Genomic DNA, 18,530 nt, shown 5'->3' with positions numbered 1-18,530 from the left:
CCCAAGCAACGAGTGATCCAGCATTTTTATTCTTGTTCTAGAAGCACAGGCTGTGGAAAAAACTTGGATCATCCAATACATCATGTCTTCATGGAAGAAAAAGGGAAACAATATCTTCTGGGAACATGATATTAAAAGAAAAAAATCCTAAGAATTATTATTTTTCCAGACCTAAAAAAAAAAAAAAAGTTTTTTTTTTCTTACTCTTAGATTGATTTTCTAAAAAATGGGTGGAAAAAGTCCAAGCAATTATTTAAGATAATTAAATCATTTCACTTCCAACTGCTTTCCTCTTCTCGAGGTATATTAAGCTTTATGGTTAATATATTTCTGTGCTGAGGGAACCTTTGGCCTTTGAGAAATGTGCCTCTGGGCTCCTCACGCTCCAGAATCTCCTGCCAAGGACCTGGGGTTTGCTGACACACAAATGCCAGTGTGAACCATCTGCCCATCCCACTCAGCCTGCCTGGCAAACCTGCTGCTTCTGCAGGTCACCACATCATCTGTGGAATAGCAAATCTCTGCAGACCAGTTGGTCAGACTGCAAAATAGTCCTGGGAATCGCTTTATTCCACTGGGCAGGTACTCCTGGGCAGCCCTGGGAGCCCTCCCCCTTGCCTTTTGCCCAGCAGCTCCTGTCCAGTGCCCTGGTACCACCTGGCACATTGCTCTGCGGGCTGCCTGTGATGCTGTTATCAGCCCTCTGGCCATAAACCCCACGAGCAGAGACTCTTCCCAACCTTTCCTGGCTCCCAGCTCAGTGTTATCACTCAGCAGATAAAGGCAGCCCTGTGATTTCCCCCAGCTCTCAGCTGCTTCGTGTCACCTGGCTCCCAGCCTTGTGTAAGGAGCCTCCAGTCCCATCCTGCTGGCACCTCCCTGCCCAGTGCCCTGGTCCTGCTGCTACAGCTCACTGGGAGGATGGCTGGGTTGTGCTGGAAGTGGTTAAAAAGGAGTTATTTTCTCTCCTTGCCCTTCCCTCCCTTGACAGCTCGCAGGGCACTGAGACTCAGCCCTGAATTTGCACATTGTTGCATTAAGTTTGGAGATGGAGAAGATGGAACTGCCTGGTTCCCATCTGTGAGTTCTGTCAGAGCTGGGACAAACCTTCTTCCCCACCCTGACCTGCTGGGCTTGGAAGGCCCAAATTAATGTCACACACACACAGAGGTCTCCTTGTGGCAGGTCTGACTGACTTAGAAAAGCCATCAGACTAAGTAACAGAAAGAGGCCCATCCTAATGCTTAAAATGCATTTAATTTAATTCAGTCACATCGTTCAGTGCTTGGCAAAACCAAAAAAGAAGAGCTTAAATGAGCTGCTTTTAAAGGCTTCCATCAAGGATGAGACAAATGCCAAGTAAAAATTGAGTGGTTGGAGGGGAGAGGGCGTAATACAAAAGGAGAGATGCAATGAATCAGAGTTCTTAGGTAATCAAAATAATTAAGCCATAAAAGATATCAAAAAGAAATAATCTCTGTCCATATCTCAGGAGAATTATACTGCAATCGAGAAAGAGTGCTCTGCACAAACATCTGTGCAGAATTGCTGCACTCTCAGTGTGTCACAGTCCACTGTTGTCACCTAGAGCCAAGAAGTAATTAGGTGATAAAATTTTCAGTGTTGATGTGTGTTAGAAGGCTTAGTTAAATAATTGCTGGACTTAATGTGTTTCCTCAGCCTGCTTTCATCCAGTCTTTCAGCCCTTTGCTTCCTCAAGGCTAGGGCACGGAACATTAAAACAAGTCACAAATTCCGAGGCGCCTCTTTGCAAACAAGCAAACGCATGGGGGAATAAAGCTGCACCATCAACATCTACCTCAGAAATTCCACCTTCCCAGATGCTCATCTTCAGCCAAAAGCTTTGTGAGCCTGCAGCAGGGTCACAAATCCCACGTTTGAGTGAGGGTTGCTGTCTGCAGGGATTTGCAGCACTGCAGGAACTCTGCAGCAGCCCTGACCTGCACCGGCTGCTCCCAGCTCCTTCAGCTGGCAGCCAGAGAGAGAAGCCCAGGTGAGGAAAGCGCTGAAGGACAGGCTCATCATCTCTTTTGCCTCATCTGAGTGTCTGAGAGCAGCTGCCCTTGGGGCCTTGCTGGCTTCCAGCAGGAAGGAATATCTGCAAAGTCACCTTGAGCAACCGCTGAGCTCCCAAAATTCGGCCACAGGCTTTCTGCTGTGCTGACAATTGATGGGTGCAGCGGAGCCAGGGCTGGGCACAGAGCACAGCCTGGAGGGGCCATTTAAACCAGCAGCAGAGACCTTACTCTAAATCTCAGATGGATTGCTGTGTTTGTTTTTAATCCCTGAAATCATGTGTTGATTATCCCGAGTGACAGAACAGAGCTGTAGCCACAAGTGCTGTAAAAGCACACAGAACTTCAGCCTTGATTTCCTGGCAGTCTACCCACAAAAAAATGCTTTCAACAGCTAATTCCTGGTGATGGCCTGAAATCCTCCAGCCTTGCTTATGTGTATCTAGAGTCATTTATTTGCTTATTCAGCCACTCAGTGACAAGAGTCACCACAAATCACCGTACAAAAGTGTCATTAGACCCATGAGATGATGCAGTTTGCAATGCAGCAGCAGTTGGGAGACTTTATTATGTCCATGTTAATTCTTACCGTTACAATTAAATTTTCATTTGTTACAGAATTGATGTGAATGCAAGGTAGGAGGGGAGATCAAAGCACGTGGCGGGTTCTCATAATTAGAGGTCATTTTGGATAATATTTAAGTTTTTCTTTCCATCTCATTTCTGATGTCTCTTTTTCCAGTCTTGGACATATTTGTCCAAGAAATAATCAAAATCAAAGTAGTGTGGGTCTTGTTCCTCCACAACGACTCTTTTCTGCAGTAGGAATAAACAAGATGAAAAAGTTTCACTTACTGTAAAATAAAGTAAAATTTTATAACATATTTGACAAGGTGCTTCCAAGTAGAGAACTGCCTTGTCTCAGGAGAAAATATTTATTTTCCCTGACCTGTTTTGAGTAACTGTCTGGTTCTGTAGAGAGCACAGCCACTGACTGAGCTCATGAGACAAATAAATGGACATATAAACTGATTAAAAAATGTACCTCAAGATTTGCTCCAAAAATTAAAAAGCGGTGAATAGAGTAAGATTTTCTTTTGAATTTAAGAATTAGGAATAAAATAATTTTCAAACTGAACTTTAGTTGCAGCCATTAAAAGAATGATTTAATAAAATCTTTTGTATAACTTCTAAACAACATATATTTAAAAAAGTTTGTGGAAAAGATGCCCTGCTGTGCCCAGCAGATACGTGTTTGAGCACTAGACTAGTGCTAATTGCAGAGAAATACTGTTCACACATTTCCTATCTCCCGCAGCATTTGGATTTGTCTAGGGAACATTTTCAGGTACTGGGTTTGCTCCAGCTCCTGCCCAGTTGGTGGGAACCCCTCTGTGGTCTTTCCTTGGAACAGGCTCGGAGTTTTCCTGAGTGCTGAAGCAAAGGCAGCGTCTCCCTCAGGCTGAGGATAAATGATTTCCCTGGTGAGCTCCCAGAGATTTCTGCCCAGTGCACATTTTGAGAGCTGTGCCCTGAGGCTGCACGCTCTGGCAAGGACAGGAGATACCTGCAACAAAATGCTGATCACATTGTTAGGTGGGAGATTTTCCCTGCAAGGCTCACTGCCCCAAGCCAGAGTCCTGAGGAAGAAATGGTAGATTTGAACACTTATATTCTGGAGAGGTATCAGTAGGTGAAGCCTCACTGTAAAGAAATGGTGTTCAATGTTAGAGCCTTGTAAACCACAAATCACATCTTGTTAATGGCAGAACAGGAGATGTGAATAGATCTGACTCCCTTCTTTTAAGGTGAAGGACAGCCTTAGGCCTGAGACTCTGCTTAGGTCTCCCTGAAACTGAACCAGGAAAGTGCAGGACACACAGTCCTTAAAAGAACAACTGGAGAAATTTGCAGTGAACATTTTTTAAGTAAAGAAAAGGATTTACCTTCTCCTGCTCTGCTTCATTTAAGTTGGTGAGCTTCTCTAAAAAAAAAAAAAAAAAAAAAAAAAAGAGAGAGAGAGAAGAATGATTAATGGTTAACAAAGCTGGCAATGAATTCAAGTTTAGGGCTGGGTACTGGCCCCCTGGATGTCATGGTCAGAGATAAAGCAGGAGGGGATGGGGCTGGGCAAACACAGAGGCTGTTCCCTGACAGCAGGACCGAGCATCCAGAGCTTGGGAAGTTGATGGGAGCAGTAAACCACATCAGAGAGAGAAACTGGCTTTGCACTGCTGAGGAGCAGACCTCATCCTTGTTATCCACAGAAACCTGTCCCCTCCCCAGCACCCTGAGGACCCCCCAGCAGCCCCTGACACCCAGGAGGAAGGAGCTGCCACCAGCCAGGATTGGGGCTGCTCACCACGCACGTCCTGCAGCAGAGAGTTCAGCTGTGACAGCAGCTGCTTTTCCAGCCTTTTGTACTGGGAAATCATTCTCCAGTCCAGCTTCACTTCCTTCACATCCACACTCTCAGTGTCCAGATCCAGACTCCCAATCCTAGAGCACAGAGAGTCATTGCACCAAGGAAAACCATCCAGCATCCAAAGGTAACACAATTCTTCACTAGGACAGAGTCTGCAAAGAGGAGAGTGCTTTGGCAACATGAATTAACTGGGTTAACAGCAATTTGTCAAGGCTGAATTCCAATTGTTACATTTTGTCATTTATTCGGTAATGCCTCTGGCTTACCGACCTGCACTGGAACTTTGAAATGCTGATAATGAGAGAGGAGGAGGGGTTCTGATTATCCCCATGTGTGAACAAGGCCTTGACTTGCTGCAGGCAGGCTCTTTACTGTTGTAGCAGTGACAGAACAAGAACACCAAACATATTAAATGGTGTCCAGGTCTCTGGAAAGTTATCTGGATGTCACAGGCTAGGATGTGACTTGTAGCACAGCTGTGAGTACACAGTGATCCCCAAGTTCTCCTCACAGCCCCAGTTTGAACTCAGCTTTAATCTGTGCAAGTCACAGAGGTGACATCTCAAATGCCAGGTGGATGTTTGAGCCAGCCCTTCGTGCAGCTGGGGCCTGCAGTGCTGCTGCAAAAGCCTCTGGTGAATCTGGAACTGTTGGTGCAGTGCTGCACCACTGAACGACTGCTGACACCCAGGCATTGCACAGGAAGTGGTCAGATATGAATAAAAGATACCACTTGCAAGAGAAGTGATAATAAATCTTTCTAGGTACCAAGCTTGTCCACAACTCCAAAACTCGGTGGGAATGAGCTGGTTACCTCTGCTGCCAAAGGCTGTTCCCTGGGAACTCAGCTGAGGGAGGGTCACCAATGTGCAGCCAAGACAGTGTTACTGGAAACTGATCCCGAGGGGCTTCATCTCTGATAAAAACAGTTTTCTGCTGATCAAAGCCAGGGGTTTTCATCAGAATCCAGCCAGGAAAGCGAAATTTAAAGGGATAAGTGTAACAGCAGGCAGGGATCTCTCCATGCCTGTAAATTTTGGGGATGTGGTGCCCTCTGGCTCAGCTGGAATAGGGAGCAGCTTTGCAGCACAGCGTGGTGGGACAGAGGGGCACATGCAGTGGGGTTTGATCCCAGTTATCAACACCATATTTTTTCAAAGAAGAAGACAAGGGTTATGAAGTGGAACATACCTGTCTGTGACCAGTTTCAGATCCTACCAAGAGGATTGCAAAGACAAAAAAAAGAAAAGAAAAAGAAAAAAGGAAAAGAGAGGAAACAAAGGTAAAATATCATTAATGTGATTTTCAGAAAGGTCACTCGGCTGAGAAACAGGCAGATCCATGAAGAAAAGCAGAATACCACTGCTTACTTTGAAGAAGAGGAAAACATCTGACTGCTCTTTTATCCTCTGCAAAGCCTGAAGATTCTCCTCAGCCTGGTCTCTCTTCTGTTCCATTTTGTTCCTCGAGTTGGCAATGACTGCCAGATTTTCTTCCTCTTTAGACAGAATGTCACTCAGGATCATAGTCTTTTTCTCCTGAAGCTCTGTCTCTATATCATTAAACAGCTCATTAAAGAGCTTAGAAATCAGTGTTTTGGTACTGATCTAAAGGGAGAGAGAAGAAAAAGGGGCAGTGGCTCAGAAACTCCACCCTTCAGTTTAATGTCTTATCAACTGGGATTGTATCTCTCCTTTCCACTGGCTTTGGAAGGAAGCAGACAATAAACTTTTGCTTAGAATGCCTGATTCAACAGAGGCTTTTCAAAATGAATCCTGGTTAGTAACAAAGTCAGACGAATTTCAGCGAACCATGTGGGAGCTTATTGGTACACACTGAAAACCCCACTTGTTCTTTTATTAAACAGGTAGAAAACTTTAAAAATATATGATCTTATGTACAGCCTGTGGGCTGCCAGTCCTGCAACCTGGTCTGTGCAACCACAATACAGAGTGGAATTCCCCAACTGTTCCTCCTGTGGAAGAGCTGGAAGGTGTGATGAAAATTGGCCTCTGGCAGTTTCTCAAACCACTCTTTCCCCTTTCTATTCATCAGCTTCTAACGGTGGAGTTACCATCACTTATTGCTGGGAAACTGTGAAGGAAAGACGCTCTCAATTAGCAATAATCTGGATACCAACCTTGACCTGATTCTCGCGTTCCTGAAGCTCTTCTAGGACAGCAGCTAAATCACTTTTAAATTTCTGCAGCTCTCTCATGGTGTCGGCGAGTTTAACCTGGCAGAAGGAAAGACAGCATTGAACTTCCCAGCAGGAACAGTTTCACGCTAGACTGGCAGTTTGTGGAGCTGCTGAAATGGCCATTGTCTCACACATCCCACTTCTGCTCAAAATTTTGCTGTGTAACTTAGGGGAGGAAGCGAGTCTGCAATCCATATAACTGCAAAGGATGCTTCTGCTAATTCCTGAGGAGGCTGTGACCTGTGCTGAGGTGCAGAGAGAGCAATTTCCTGCCCATGCACTGGGTTCCTGCAGGGTTTTTGCTTGGACTCTAAACTGAGCCCAGATATCTCAAATGCAAGGCAGTGAGTGAGCAGGGGAAATGCGTTTTATCCCCTCAGTCTCAGCTGTTCTGGAGCATTTCAAGCTGCTGGACTCAGAGGCAGGAACAAGGCTGGACTCAAGAGGCCTCATGTCTCTCTGCTGGGACACTGGCTCTGCAAAATTTGTGGCAGAGGGAGGAATCCCAGGATCACTGAAATTGGAAAAGACCTCCCGGCCCACGGAGTTCAACCTGAGACCAATCCCCACCTCATCACCCAGCTCGGAGCCCTGAGTGCCACATCCAGTCATTCCTGGGACACCTCCAAGGATGGGATTGCAAACCTGCCCTGGGCAGCTCCTTTCAGTGTTTAACAACCTTCCTGATTGAACAAATTCCTCCTGATTTCCAGTCGGAGACCGTGTCCCCTCACCGTGTCTCTGCTCACGGGGGAGCAGAGCCTGATCCCCACGGCGCCACAGCACGGACCGAGCCCAAGGGAAGGGCCTCGAGAGGGAAAACTCCCTTCCCCACTCAAACTTCAGCAGCAATGGGGCTCTGTGGAGGGATTTTGTGACTGCTCCCCGCAGGAATGTGGCACAATGGCAGCCGTGCCCGCCGCAGTGAGGGCCGCCGTGTCCCCACACCCCGAGGGACCGACCGACCCACGGCCAGCCCCAAACACCTTTCTCCGCTCTTCTCCCTCCCCTTAGCGCTCCTCGCCGCTCTGGCAACACGCAGGAGGCGATGGAAAGCAAATTCCAGCACAACGCCTCAGTCCCTCCATGGGGCGGAGAGGAAACGGCTGGAGCTGCCCTCACGCCCATCATCCCCATTCCCTGTGAAAGCCCCATCGCCTTTTCCTGCGGCTTTCCCCTCCTTTTCCGAGGCCAGGGCCCATGGGAGAGGGCAGAGCTCCTCACCAGCTGTCTGTCGTGTCCCTCCTTCATGGTGATGACCTCGTGGCCTTTGTGGGCGCCGTCGATGGAGCAGAGTATGCAGACGCACATGTCCTCCCGCGGGCAGTAGCATTCCAGCAGCTTGCCGTGATGGGCGCACCTCCTCTCCTCCGCCCGGCCCGCTCCCACCTCCACCAGGACGTGCTCCTGATGGAAACCCTTGGCGTTGTGTTTGCTCAGGTGGGCCTGGCACATGGAGGCCTCGCAAACCAGGCAGGTTTTCACGGCCGGCTGGGAGCCATCCAGGCAGTGCTCACAGGGAACCACGCCCGTCTCCTCCCGTTCGAGGCTTTCCCTTCCAGCCCGCTGTCCTTTGGAAGCGATGGCCTGAAAAGCCTCCAGGATGCCGCTAAGCTTGAAGTTGTTCTGCAGCTCGGCGGTGGGCCCCAGGTAGGCCCTGCAAATGGGGCAGGTGGAGGGGCCCCGGGGATTCCTCTGCTGAGCTCCCAGCACCTCCTCAATGCAGCGCCGGCAGAAGTTGTGGCCGCAGCTCAGCGACACCGGCTGCTGGTACAGTCCCAGGCAGACGGGGCAGGTCAGCTCGGCCTCCAGGCCCTCCCCGGCTTTAGCCATGGCTGCGGCGGCAGAAACGAAACTAAAAATAGAGGCGGGAACCCAACCCCGAGGCTCCGAGCCCTTCCCTTCCGAGCCCTTCCCTTCCGAGCCCTTCCCTTCCGAGCCCTTCCTCCGCCCCACACCGGGCAGAGAAATGTTCCCTCTGCCTGCTGCACCCTTCCCCACGCCGCGGCAGCCACTCCCAAAGTTTCCCCTCAGTCTCCAGCAGAAAATGCTGTCCAGTCTCTCCTCACTTCCCAGGGCAGCTTTGCTCCTGCACGGCGTGTGCAGGATGGAAAGAGGCGGCAGAGGCAAAAGCTGTCGCCTTAGATCAAAGATCAGCATTGCTGCTTTCTCGTCCTGCAGCAGTTAATGTTGTGCCGTCAGCTTTTAGAGAAAATAAACTGCCGTCGCGTTTTGCAAGCTAATAACATGACTTTAATGACATGAAGCCAACACAGTATTTGATACAGCTGAGCAAAAATCAGTAACGTAATGGTATTTTCATTATGACTAACAGAACAAATGAAAGAGGAGCTCTTGCAGGAAGAGGCAGGGTGCTGTGATATACCCCGTCACAGCAGCTCACAATCCAATTTCTGATATGCCAGCTTGGCACAGCCTCCGTGCAACGCTCAAAATTTCTAGGCCTGGAAATGAAAAATTGTCCCCACATCATTACAGGAGCTTCAACCTGCTGGTGGCAGCAGGGATGGGACACTTCAAAGGGACGGTTCCTGTCTCTATAAGCCTGAAGTTCTTAGCAGGATGTCCAGCCTCGATAGACACATCATGAAAAGACAGAGTGTTTCTTCTGCCATTGATATCTTTAACCTATGGAACTCACAGAGGTAACTGCGAGGCATTTGCAGGCAGCATTCAAACCAGGCACAAACAGTTCCAAGCTTCCAGCAGCTCTCAATGCTGGTGTCCTCCTCCAGCAGCTCTGGTCGCCCTGCACGTGTGAGATGGCACTGTGTGTATTGGAGTCCTGTCCTGGTTTGGGCTGGGACAGATAGAATTCATCCTCTTCTCAGCAGCTGGTACAGTTTTGGGTTCAGTAGAGAATAACATTGATAACACACTGATGGTTTGGCTGTTGCTGAGCAGCCTTTAACCTGAGCCAAGGACCTTTCCATGCCTCATGCTCTGCCAGCGAGGAGGTGCACAAAAAGCTGGGAAGGAGCACAGCTGGGGCTGGTGACCCAAACTGGCCAAAGGGATATTCCACACCGTAGAACACCATGCCCAGTATATGAACTGGGGGGAGATGGCCAGAAGGAGCCAATTGCTGCCCAGGAACAGTGGCTGGACATCAGACAGCAGGTGATGGGGGAGCAATTGTGCTGTGCATTGTTAGTTTCGACTGCGTTTTCTATCTCTCTTCCCTCCTTTCTATGATTGTTATCATTATGACTGCCACTGAATTTGTAGTTCGTTCGGCTACTTGAAAATAAAACTATAGTCAGGTCCAGGTGCGGGACCATAGTTGAATCCACCAAATGAGCTGTAACCTAAACAGAAAAAAAGCATTATGATTAACAGATAATTGTGGAGATTTGGAGTCTGCCTCTGTCCTGACCCGAGGCTTGCTGCCAGGGAGGGCTGAAACTCCATCCAGAGAGCAGTACCCAGGAAACCCTAATTTCATCAATTCAGCCAGACAAATGTCCCACTGTGCACAGCTCTGGGACTGTAGGCTGAACTTACAAAGCATTGCAAAGGAGTAGAAGTATTTACACAGAAAGAGCAGGTTATCTATGTCCTAAGCAAACTCCACCGTGCTGCTGCTGTGATGAGTTCTTAACTTTCCCCTTGAATCAAAGGGATGCCAGAGAGATATTATTCTTCTTAATCCTCTCAGAAAACTCCTGGAACTTTCAAGCCTTTTTATCCATAGCCTGGTTTAGTAAGGTGTATTCAAGGCATGCCCCAAAGCCCTGAATTCCAGGACCAGCTCCCTTTGCAGCACACACACGTGCAAGTAAACACACAGTGTAAGGAGTCAGCACTCCTAGAAGTACTCAGTGTACTTGGCGTCTCATTAAAGTTCTGTCTTCAAAATGTTTTATGGACTTCTCCATCTTGCTTTTGACATAGTGAAATGAGCACTTACTAGTAGGTGGTGGTTTTATAAATGATACTTTTGGCGGCGGCGGTGGCCTAAAGGAGCGCTCCATGTTTGAGACAAATTGGTGGAAAGAAGACTGAATAGCATCTGTTGTTGATTTATCCAAAGCAATGGGTGGTTTGGGCACCGTCACACCATCCATCCTAGGAAGTGGCTTGTGTTGTCTAAAACATGCAGAAGGAATCACAGAACCACAGAATCACTGAGGTGGGAAAAGACCTCCAAGGCCATCGAGTCCAAGCTGTGCCCCATCCCCACCTTGTCCCCAGCCCAGAGCACTGAGTGCCATGTCCTTGGACACCTCCAGGGATGGGCACTCCAAACCTCCCCGGGCAGTTCCAAGGCCTGGGGAGCACTCTTTCCATGGAGAAATTCCTGCTGCTGTCCACCCTGAGCCTCCCCTGGCCCAGCCTGAGGCCGTTCCCTCTCCTCCTGTCCCTGTTCCCTGGAGCACAGCCCGATCCCCGGCTGTCCCCTCCTGGCAGGGACTTGTGCAGAGACACAGGGTCCTCCCTGAGCTCCTTTTCTCCAGCTGAGCCCCTTTCCAGCTCCCTCAGCCTCTCCTGGGGCTCCGGCTCCATTCCCTTCCCTGGGCACACTCCACCCCTCTGTGTTTCTCTTCCTTGGGGAGTCCCAGAACTGTTCACAGCACTCAGGGTGTGACCCCAGCAGTGCCAGCACAGGGGACAGTCACTGCCCTGCCCCTGCTGCCACACTATTAGCCTTCTTGTCCACCTGGGCTCATGTTCAGCCAACACTGAACAAAATTCCCAGTTTCTTCCCTGCCAGGCAGCTTTCCAGTCACTGCTGCCCCAGCCTGGAACTGCATGAGATTGTTGGGACCCAAGTGCAGGACCTGGCACTTTGCCTCATTGAATCTCACACTGCTGGCCTTGTCCCATAGATCCTGATCCCTCTGCAGAGCTTCCTGCCCTCCAGCACATCCACACCCCTGCCCAGCTTAGTGCTGTCTGTGAACTCACTGAGAGTGCACTCCATCCCCTCGGCCAGATCATCAGGAAAGATATTAAACCTCAGGAAGAGCTTACCTGGCTTTAATTGCTGCAAAAGCCTGTAAAGACATTTTGAAAGCAGAGTTAGCACAGTGCAGGCACAGGCCAGGCCTGGAGCTCTGTATCTCTGGGAAGGGAGATGCTGATAGGTACCTTGGTGAAAAGAAGGGTGTCCTTCTGATTTTTCAGAGCCTCCAGCACCTGAACATCACGGCTGGCTGAATCCTTCTCTCTCTTCTGATTATTCATCTCTGCCTGAATCCGATTAATTTGTTCCTCCTCGTAGTCATTGAAAACTTGCAGGACCTCTCTTTTTTTATTCTCTAGCTTCTTATGCATCTTCTCAAAGAGGTTCTCCAGCTGTGCCCTCCGCTGGCTGTCCTCACTCTATTAAGAAAACAATTTCAAAATTGTAAGGGATATTTTCCACATGACTCTCACTCAGAAAGAGCTCTCGCTCTTTTTTTCTGGGATGAGAGAAGTAACTAAACGTTGAAGGTTGGAAAAATAAAAAAGCCACACACCAACCACTCATCAAGAGGCACAGACTTTCAAGCTTAATTAAGATTGTACCTCCCAGACTGATGAAAAGGTTATGGATCATCCTTCCTCAAAGAAGAAACCTCAAAAATACATGAAAAACCACCAAGGAACTAAAAAAGCTTCAAAATCCATGATCTGGAGAAGGGCAAAAGAAAACTTTATCATTTACCAGCAAGCAACCACCCTAAGGTGATATTGGACCTTGAAACAAACCTTTAGTCCCTCCAACTGTTTCAGCAGGTTTGCTATGGCTTGATCCAGTGCAGCTTCATGGCTTTTCAGTGTTTCCAGAGTTCCAGGATAAGATATCTACAAATATAACCAGAAGGAGATATCAGGATAGGACTGGCATAATGCACGAGATCAGCAGTTTTTTTAAGTTTAGTGTTTTTAAGCTAGACTTGCAAAAGATTTGCTCATTGAATGCTCTCAGGACAAGTCAGTAGATAAAGGTTTACTGGAATGTTTTACCCCTGAACAAATGCCACAATTACAAGCACTACATAGACAATTTGAAGGTGAAAACTGTTCGTGTGCACTAGTCACATATACAGCTATTTCCTCTGTGGGCACCTTTCTTTCTGTTACTCTGTCATTAATTATCTTTGCTTAAGTGCAGCTCAGGCTCATCTTCAGCTTGGAGGTGCACCAAGGGCTAAAACCTTGCAGGAGCACTCAGTCCCACCATTTTGGCAAAAACTCTTTCCTCAGGAGGGGAAAAAAAAAAAGCATTCCTAACATCTTGTTTTATATCTCAAGGGCCAAACCCAGAGAGAATCTGGGACAAAACCAAGAATAAAAGCCCAGGATGGCAATTTAGCCCCATCCTGGGTGCGCCGTTCTGGAACTCAGGAGCTGCCCCTGTGCCATGGGCACCTCTTCGGGGGTTTCCTGTCCCAGCAGCCTCTTACCTGAGCTTCGGTGAAAGCCTCCTCCAAACTGATGATGTTGTGGTTCTTGTGGGAGACGACGGAGCACATGATGCAGACGCATTCCCAGTCGTTCTCACAGAAGCACTCCAGCAGTTTGCCGTGCTTGGGGCATTTCCTCTCAGCCAGGACCTGGGCATCGCAGGGCTCCACCAGCATGTGGCTCTGGGCGTTCCTGCTGTCGTGTTTGCTCAGGTGGGCTTGGCACAGGGAGGCTTCGCAATTCAGGCACGTCTTCACCGCGGGCTGAGCATCCTGGAGGCAGGAATCACACAGGACAACTTTCTCCGGCTGGTCCGAGCTTTCCCCTTTCTCCTCGCACTGCCCTCCGTCCATTTGCTCCTCCCGGCGCACGGGAGCATCCAGGAACTTCTGCACAATGCTGCGGAGAGGGAAGTTGGGCTTGGGCTCGCCCACGGGCGAGAGGCAGAGCGGGCAGCGGCCGGGCTCCTGCCGGCAGCGGAGCGTCTCCTCGATGCAAACCCTGCAGAAACTGTGGCTGCAGCCCAGCGACAAGGGGTCTTTATAAATGTCCAGGCAGATGGGACAGGTGAGCTCTTCTTTCAGCCCGGCCACAACCTCCGCCCCAGCCATGGCGCCGCAGCTCCGCTGGGAAACGGAACAAAATCCGCTTCGGAAGAGAAAGTAACTTCACCCTCGTGAGCTAAAAGCTGCTGCCTCCTCCCCTTTGGAAGGGAAAAGTTGTCCCTCCCCTCTCTTCGGCTTCCTGCCTCTCCCTGCCACGTGGGCGTCTTTGTGTTGAGGAAAAAAAAAAAATTGTTACAAGCCGTGTTTAATGAAAGTCTTGTGAAATGCTTTCTGTTTACCCGGCAGGGCTTTGTCCTGTGTGCAAATGGTTATCTGAGCTTACAGGCTCTGAGTCTGAGCGACGCTGATAAAAAGGAATATCCTGGTCAGACCACAGCAATGGGAGAGATGCATTCAAAGAGAAGAAACGTTTTTTGGAGGACTGTGGCCAAAAAAAGAATAATTTTGGAAGAATGGGGTGTTCCCCAAAAGACCCTCAAAAGAACCCTACTCCAATGAAAATAAACTCCGAGAAGTGATTTAAATATGCAGAAAATTCAGGGAGTGTTTAGCATATCGGTATGAGTTTGGGGAAAAGTACTGAATATATAAAAGTTACATCGATTTAAACTGGTCTGTTAGCAAGGTGTGTGTAATAGGGAGTTATGCCCCACATGCCCGAAACAAAGTGATGCCATTTTCTAATATTGAAATTACAGTGTTAGAGAGTTTAATTCTCTATTTTCAGTGACAACAGGACAAACTCTGTGCAGCAGCTCGAGGCTGAGAGCTTGGACACTTGAAGGGGAACGTGGCAGAAGGTCCAGCCCTGCTTTGATGGGTCAGGAAATGAGGCAGGAAGGAAAGCTGGGCAGAATCCTTGTGGGCAGGGAGGCTGGGACAGCTCCCAGGAAAAGGAGCCAAGCCTTTTCCCCTTTGCAAAGACACCTGGACACCAACCTGGGACTGATAAATGCTGAGTGGACAAATGCATGGGTTGCTTGAAGTGCAGCCTCCAGAGCCCCTGGGCAGACCTTGTGTGGCACAAAGCTGAGGCCTCTGTCAGGCAGCTCCTGTGCCAGCAGAGCCCAGGGCAGGATTTGGTGTGAGGTGTCACTGCTCAGGGCACAGGTGGGAGCTGAAACTCCAAAAAGCAGCCCGGGACAGCTCAGCAGGCAGTGAAATGAAGTCCACACAGTGGGCATTCCACAGCGCTCAGGAGCAGCAGCCTGGGGTGTGCTGCCCACACTGCCAGGTGCCAGCCAGCCCAGGGCAGCACCCAAAGCTGCCCCTGTTCACAGAAGCTCCTGAGTGACTGATTTTCCCTTTCCATGAGGCACACTGTGCCAGGAGATAAATAACACTGCCTCCCTCCCCTCCAGCAGCCACATGAGCTACTCCAAAACAGTGCCTGTCTGTGTGAAAAGGAGTTGTTTTATCACAAAATTATACCAAAATAAAAACCATCCTGCTGGGATTTTCCCAAAGGGTTGGAAGTAATTGCTGAGACCTGTTGGACTGATGTCAACGTTCACCAACAGCTCCCTTCAGACTAGATCTGCTTGCAGGAATTATCCTCAATAAACAGTCATATTCAATAAACAGTATCAGTGCTTTATTTTCCAGGAGGCTGCCTGGGAATGCAGTGTTGGAGACACAAGTTGGGCTGGGAGGACGAAAATTGGCTCTGGGTCTGTCCTCCCCTGCAGACCCTTCCTTTGTGTGCCTCTCTCCTCCCTGGGCACCCCACCACTGCCTGTCCCAGCTGCATTCCCACATTTCCCCCCTCCAAATTCATGTTTTCATCCATCTGGGCACTACTGGCATCACAGTGCCTGATGTCTCTCAGAAAAACATTTCTCTTTGGTGGCCTTGAAGCCAGCTGGTTTTGGAAAGCAGCAGGGAGTGGGCTTCCCACCAGCTCTCCACTCTGGGTGCAGCAGTAGCAGGGATGAAGGGCTGGGTTTGGGGTGGGAGGCTGGTTCTGGCTGGAGGACTCCCACTGGGCTCCCACAGATGTGTGGAGACAGGCAGGGGTAGAGCTGCTGCCTAAATTGGTGCAAATCAGCCCGAACCAGCAGCTGGCACAGCTCAGCACCTTGCAGAGCTGCTCCTTTCGGGCTGCTGGGATCCTCCAGCCTGGCAGCATCCTCGATCCATGGACTGGATAAAATCAGTGCAGCCTCTCTGGCCTGGGGAGCCCTCCCAGGGGCACGGCTGGCATGGGGCTCCCGTGTGCCTGGGGCAGCTGTGCCCCTGCTGGGCCTGCCCAGGCCTTCCAAACACCCCTTCCACAGCCTGGACTGCCACAGGGACCAGGACACAGGACACAGGACACCAGGACATCAGGACACCAGGACATGGACATGCCCCTGGGAGAGCAGTTCAGCTCCCAGAGCCTGCTCCTCTGCTTCCAGGGATTCTCCAGGTGCCACCCTGAGCCAGGACACCACAGCCATGCCCCAGTTTGGCTCCCAGAGCCTGCTCCTCTGCTTCCAGGGGCTCTCCAGGTGCCACCCTGAGCCAGGACACCACAGCCATGCCCCAGTTTGGCTCCCAGAGCCTGCTCTCCTGCTTCCAGGGGCTCTCCAGGTGCCATCCTGAGCCAGGACACCACAGCCATGTCCCAGTTCGGCTCCCAGAGCCTGCTCTCCTGCTTCCAGGGGCTCTCCAGGTGCCATCCTGAGCCAGGACACCACAGCCATGTCCCAGTTCAGCTCCCAGAGCCTGCTCCTCTGCTTCCAGGGGCTCTCCAGGTGCCATCCTGAGCTACACGGCTGCTGCATCACCACCTGGAGTATTTTCAACTTTTTTTTCTCTGCTTTCTTTTTCATCACTCCAGCAAATCTGAGGATTCTTCATGCTTCACCCACTCCACGTGGGGAGTTTCTTCAGCCAGGGGTCCTGTGGCAGTGGCACCACTCGAAATCCAGAGCTCAGAGGCCAGGTTTTTCCTGCATGAGTTAAACTGGGAGAATCCACATTTCAAATAGCAACACACAGGGATATTCCCAGGCAGGAGCTGCATCCCTGGCAGCTGAGAGGCTCTGCCACGTCCTTGGCCCTGGCACAGCCCCACTGCCAGCCAGGCAGAGCAAAACACCTCACCCCGAGCAGACTGGCACGAAAAACTAAAGCATAGCAGCACAAACGTCTTCCTTTTTTTGTTCTTTTCACTTTATAGTATATATGTTATCGTTTATTTATAGGCAGATCACTATTTACAGTACATGAGCGTAGAGATTCTACAGTCTTTTTGATGTAAACAAGAAACTCCACGGCAGGGGAGTCTGGAAAAAGAAGCCAGTTCTGAAGTATTTACACAATTTAAAATAGAACTTTTATACCCACTGGATAGATATAGAGAATACATTGAGCGATTTTGGTTAAATTATCTATGAAACTATAGAATCTGACAATGTAAAAATACAAGAAAACGTTCTCTCATTTTAGAAGGTAGACAGTTAAATCACACTAGAAATAAATCTCTTTTGTTTGTTTTTTTTTTAAAAATAATAACAATAATAATAAAGGAAAGGCATAAGAATCCATGCCATCTCTTAAGGTTAAAGTATATTACATAAATAAGGACACAACAGAATGGAACTGGGGGAAAAAAATTAAGTGAAATATAAAAACAACCGCTACCAATTTAAAAAAAAGTACTAAAAACTTGATTCTTAATCATGGAGGGATCAATTCTGCTGCTTTTGCTTACTCTGCAAGTAGAAAATTGCAGAGTTAAGTAGTACTTTCTCAGCGTGAGTAAAGGAGGCAGAATTGGCCCCTGATAATTATGAGCAGTGTCCTTTTACTTAAAAAAAAAAAAAAAAAGAAAAAGAAAAAAAAAAAAGACAGAATTTAGCTTTTTTTTTTATAAATAAGAAAGCAGATGTGCCCCTTTTTAGGTGAAATTCTTACACCTTTCTCAAGAAATGCATCAATTGAACCGTTCTCTCTCTTTCTCACATGCACTCACACACTCCCTCCCCAACTCCTGCTGCTGCCCCTGGCCCCGGGGAGGGCGAGGGAAGAGGAATGAAACCCCAAAATGAAACCCCAAGGCTGCATTTGGCTCTGTATTGCTTGAGATTGTCAGGGATGCACTAAGAACAGAACGTGTGTCGGGTTCAGCTCCAACACCGCTGTATCTCAGGACTCAACAGACCTCCAGAAAGAAAAAAAAAACAACAAAAAAACAAACCCAAAAGAAGGGAAAAGCGTGTTGATCTGTCATTGCAAAACTCATTTGCATGGCCCAGAGCTGAGCTCAGACTCAGGGCTGTAACGTGGTGACTGAGCTGCTGTGTCCTGAAAGATGTGCAGCTCGGGGGCAGCATCCCACCTAAAACCTGGGATTGTCCTCTGCATTCAGCCCACACACTCAGAAAACGTTTGCTCCTCCCTGCGGAGCCTCAGGGACACGCTGGATTCCAGCCAGAAACCCGCTGCCCACCCTGAACAACGAGTTTTTTTCTGGGGCAAACCTGTGCAAAACAAGCAAAGGGGCATTTCATCAGCAACTCTTCACACATTCAGCGTTTCCCCGCAGCACCTGCAGGAAACGGTCTGAGGGGACGTTCTATACTTTACACAGTTTTAAAAAAATAAATCTCCTCCTGACTTATTGCCTACCAGAATAAACCCTTTTGCTCCCAGTTTTTCCTGGCCCATTTCCCTGTCAGCTCAGCAGGGAGCTCTCACCTGCCCCTGTGCCTGACCCACCTTCCTGCAGACTCGAGCACTGTGAGCTAAAGACACCTTTAGAGTAAAAAAAAAAAACCAAAAACCAAAAACCAAAAAAAAAAACCCCCAAAAAAAAACCCCCAAAAAATTTAAAAAGAAAAAAAAAATCAAGTGGAAATTTATTTTTCACCCACTCCTAAAAGGTGAGGGGAAGCCACAGGGCA

The 18,530-nt window shown here is 48.9% G+C and overlaps 2 protein-coding genes across 4 annotated transcripts; both read right to left on the bottom strand.

Annotated features, from left to right (window-relative positions):
* Positions 1-8: 8 nt before the first annotated feature.
* Positions 9-8,561, bottom strand: LOC136367648 (E3 ubiquitin/ISG15 ligase TRIM25-like). 3 transcript variants are annotated; one of them, XR_010744714.1, is made up of 8 exons: positions 7,886-8,561; positions 6,602-6,697; positions 5,832-6,068; positions 5,653-5,675; positions 4,399-4,535; positions 3,983-4,020; positions 3,742-3,891; positions 2,810-2,852 (listed from the first exon to the last, which is right to left on the bottom strand). XR_010744714.1 is itself a non-coding variant. In XM_066329441.1 (7 exons), exons 1-7 carry the CDS (start codon positions 8,492-8,494, stop codon positions 2,754-2,756), a joined length of 1,239 nt encoding a protein of 412 aa, XP_066185538.1. In that variant the 5' UTR covers positions 8,495-8,560; the 3' UTR covers positions 9-2,753. The 3 variants fall into 3 exon arrangements, 2 of the variants coding, with proteins under 2 accessions (XP_066185538.1, XP_066185539.1); XM_066329441.1 differs by lacking the exon at positions 3,742-3,891 and having other exon boundaries at positions 9-2,852; positions 7,886-8,560; XM_066329442.1 differs by lacking the exon at positions 2,810-2,852 and having other exon boundaries at positions 2,859-3,891.
* A 330-nt stretch (positions 8,562-8,891) lies between these two features.
* On the bottom strand, positions 8,892-13,837 carry LOC136367649 (E3 ubiquitin/ISG15 ligase TRIM25-like). Its single transcript, XM_066329444.1, has 6 exons — positions 13,075-13,837; positions 12,377-12,472; positions 11,774-12,007; positions 11,657-11,679; positions 10,593-10,771; positions 8,892-9,990 (listed from the first exon to the last, which is right to left on the bottom strand). The coding sequence occupies exons 1-6, from the start codon at positions 13,684-13,686 to the stop codon at positions 9,920-9,922; spliced, it is 1,215 nt and encodes a 404-aa protein (XP_066185541.1). The 5' UTR covers positions 13,687-13,837; the 3' UTR covers positions 8,892-9,919.
* Between the last annotated feature and the right edge of the window lie 4,693 nt (positions 13,838-18,530).

The sequence above is a fragment of the Sylvia atricapilla genome, chromosome 14 (assembly GCF_009819655.1).
Source record: "Sylvia atricapilla isolate bSylAtr1 chromosome 14, bSylAtr1.pri, whole genome shotgun sequence".
In the NCBI taxonomy this organism is placed as follows: Eukaryota; Metazoa; Chordata; class Aves; order Passeriformes; family Sylviidae; genus Sylvia; species Sylvia atricapilla.
This window is presented reverse-complemented; position numbering and strand designations above follow the sequence as displayed.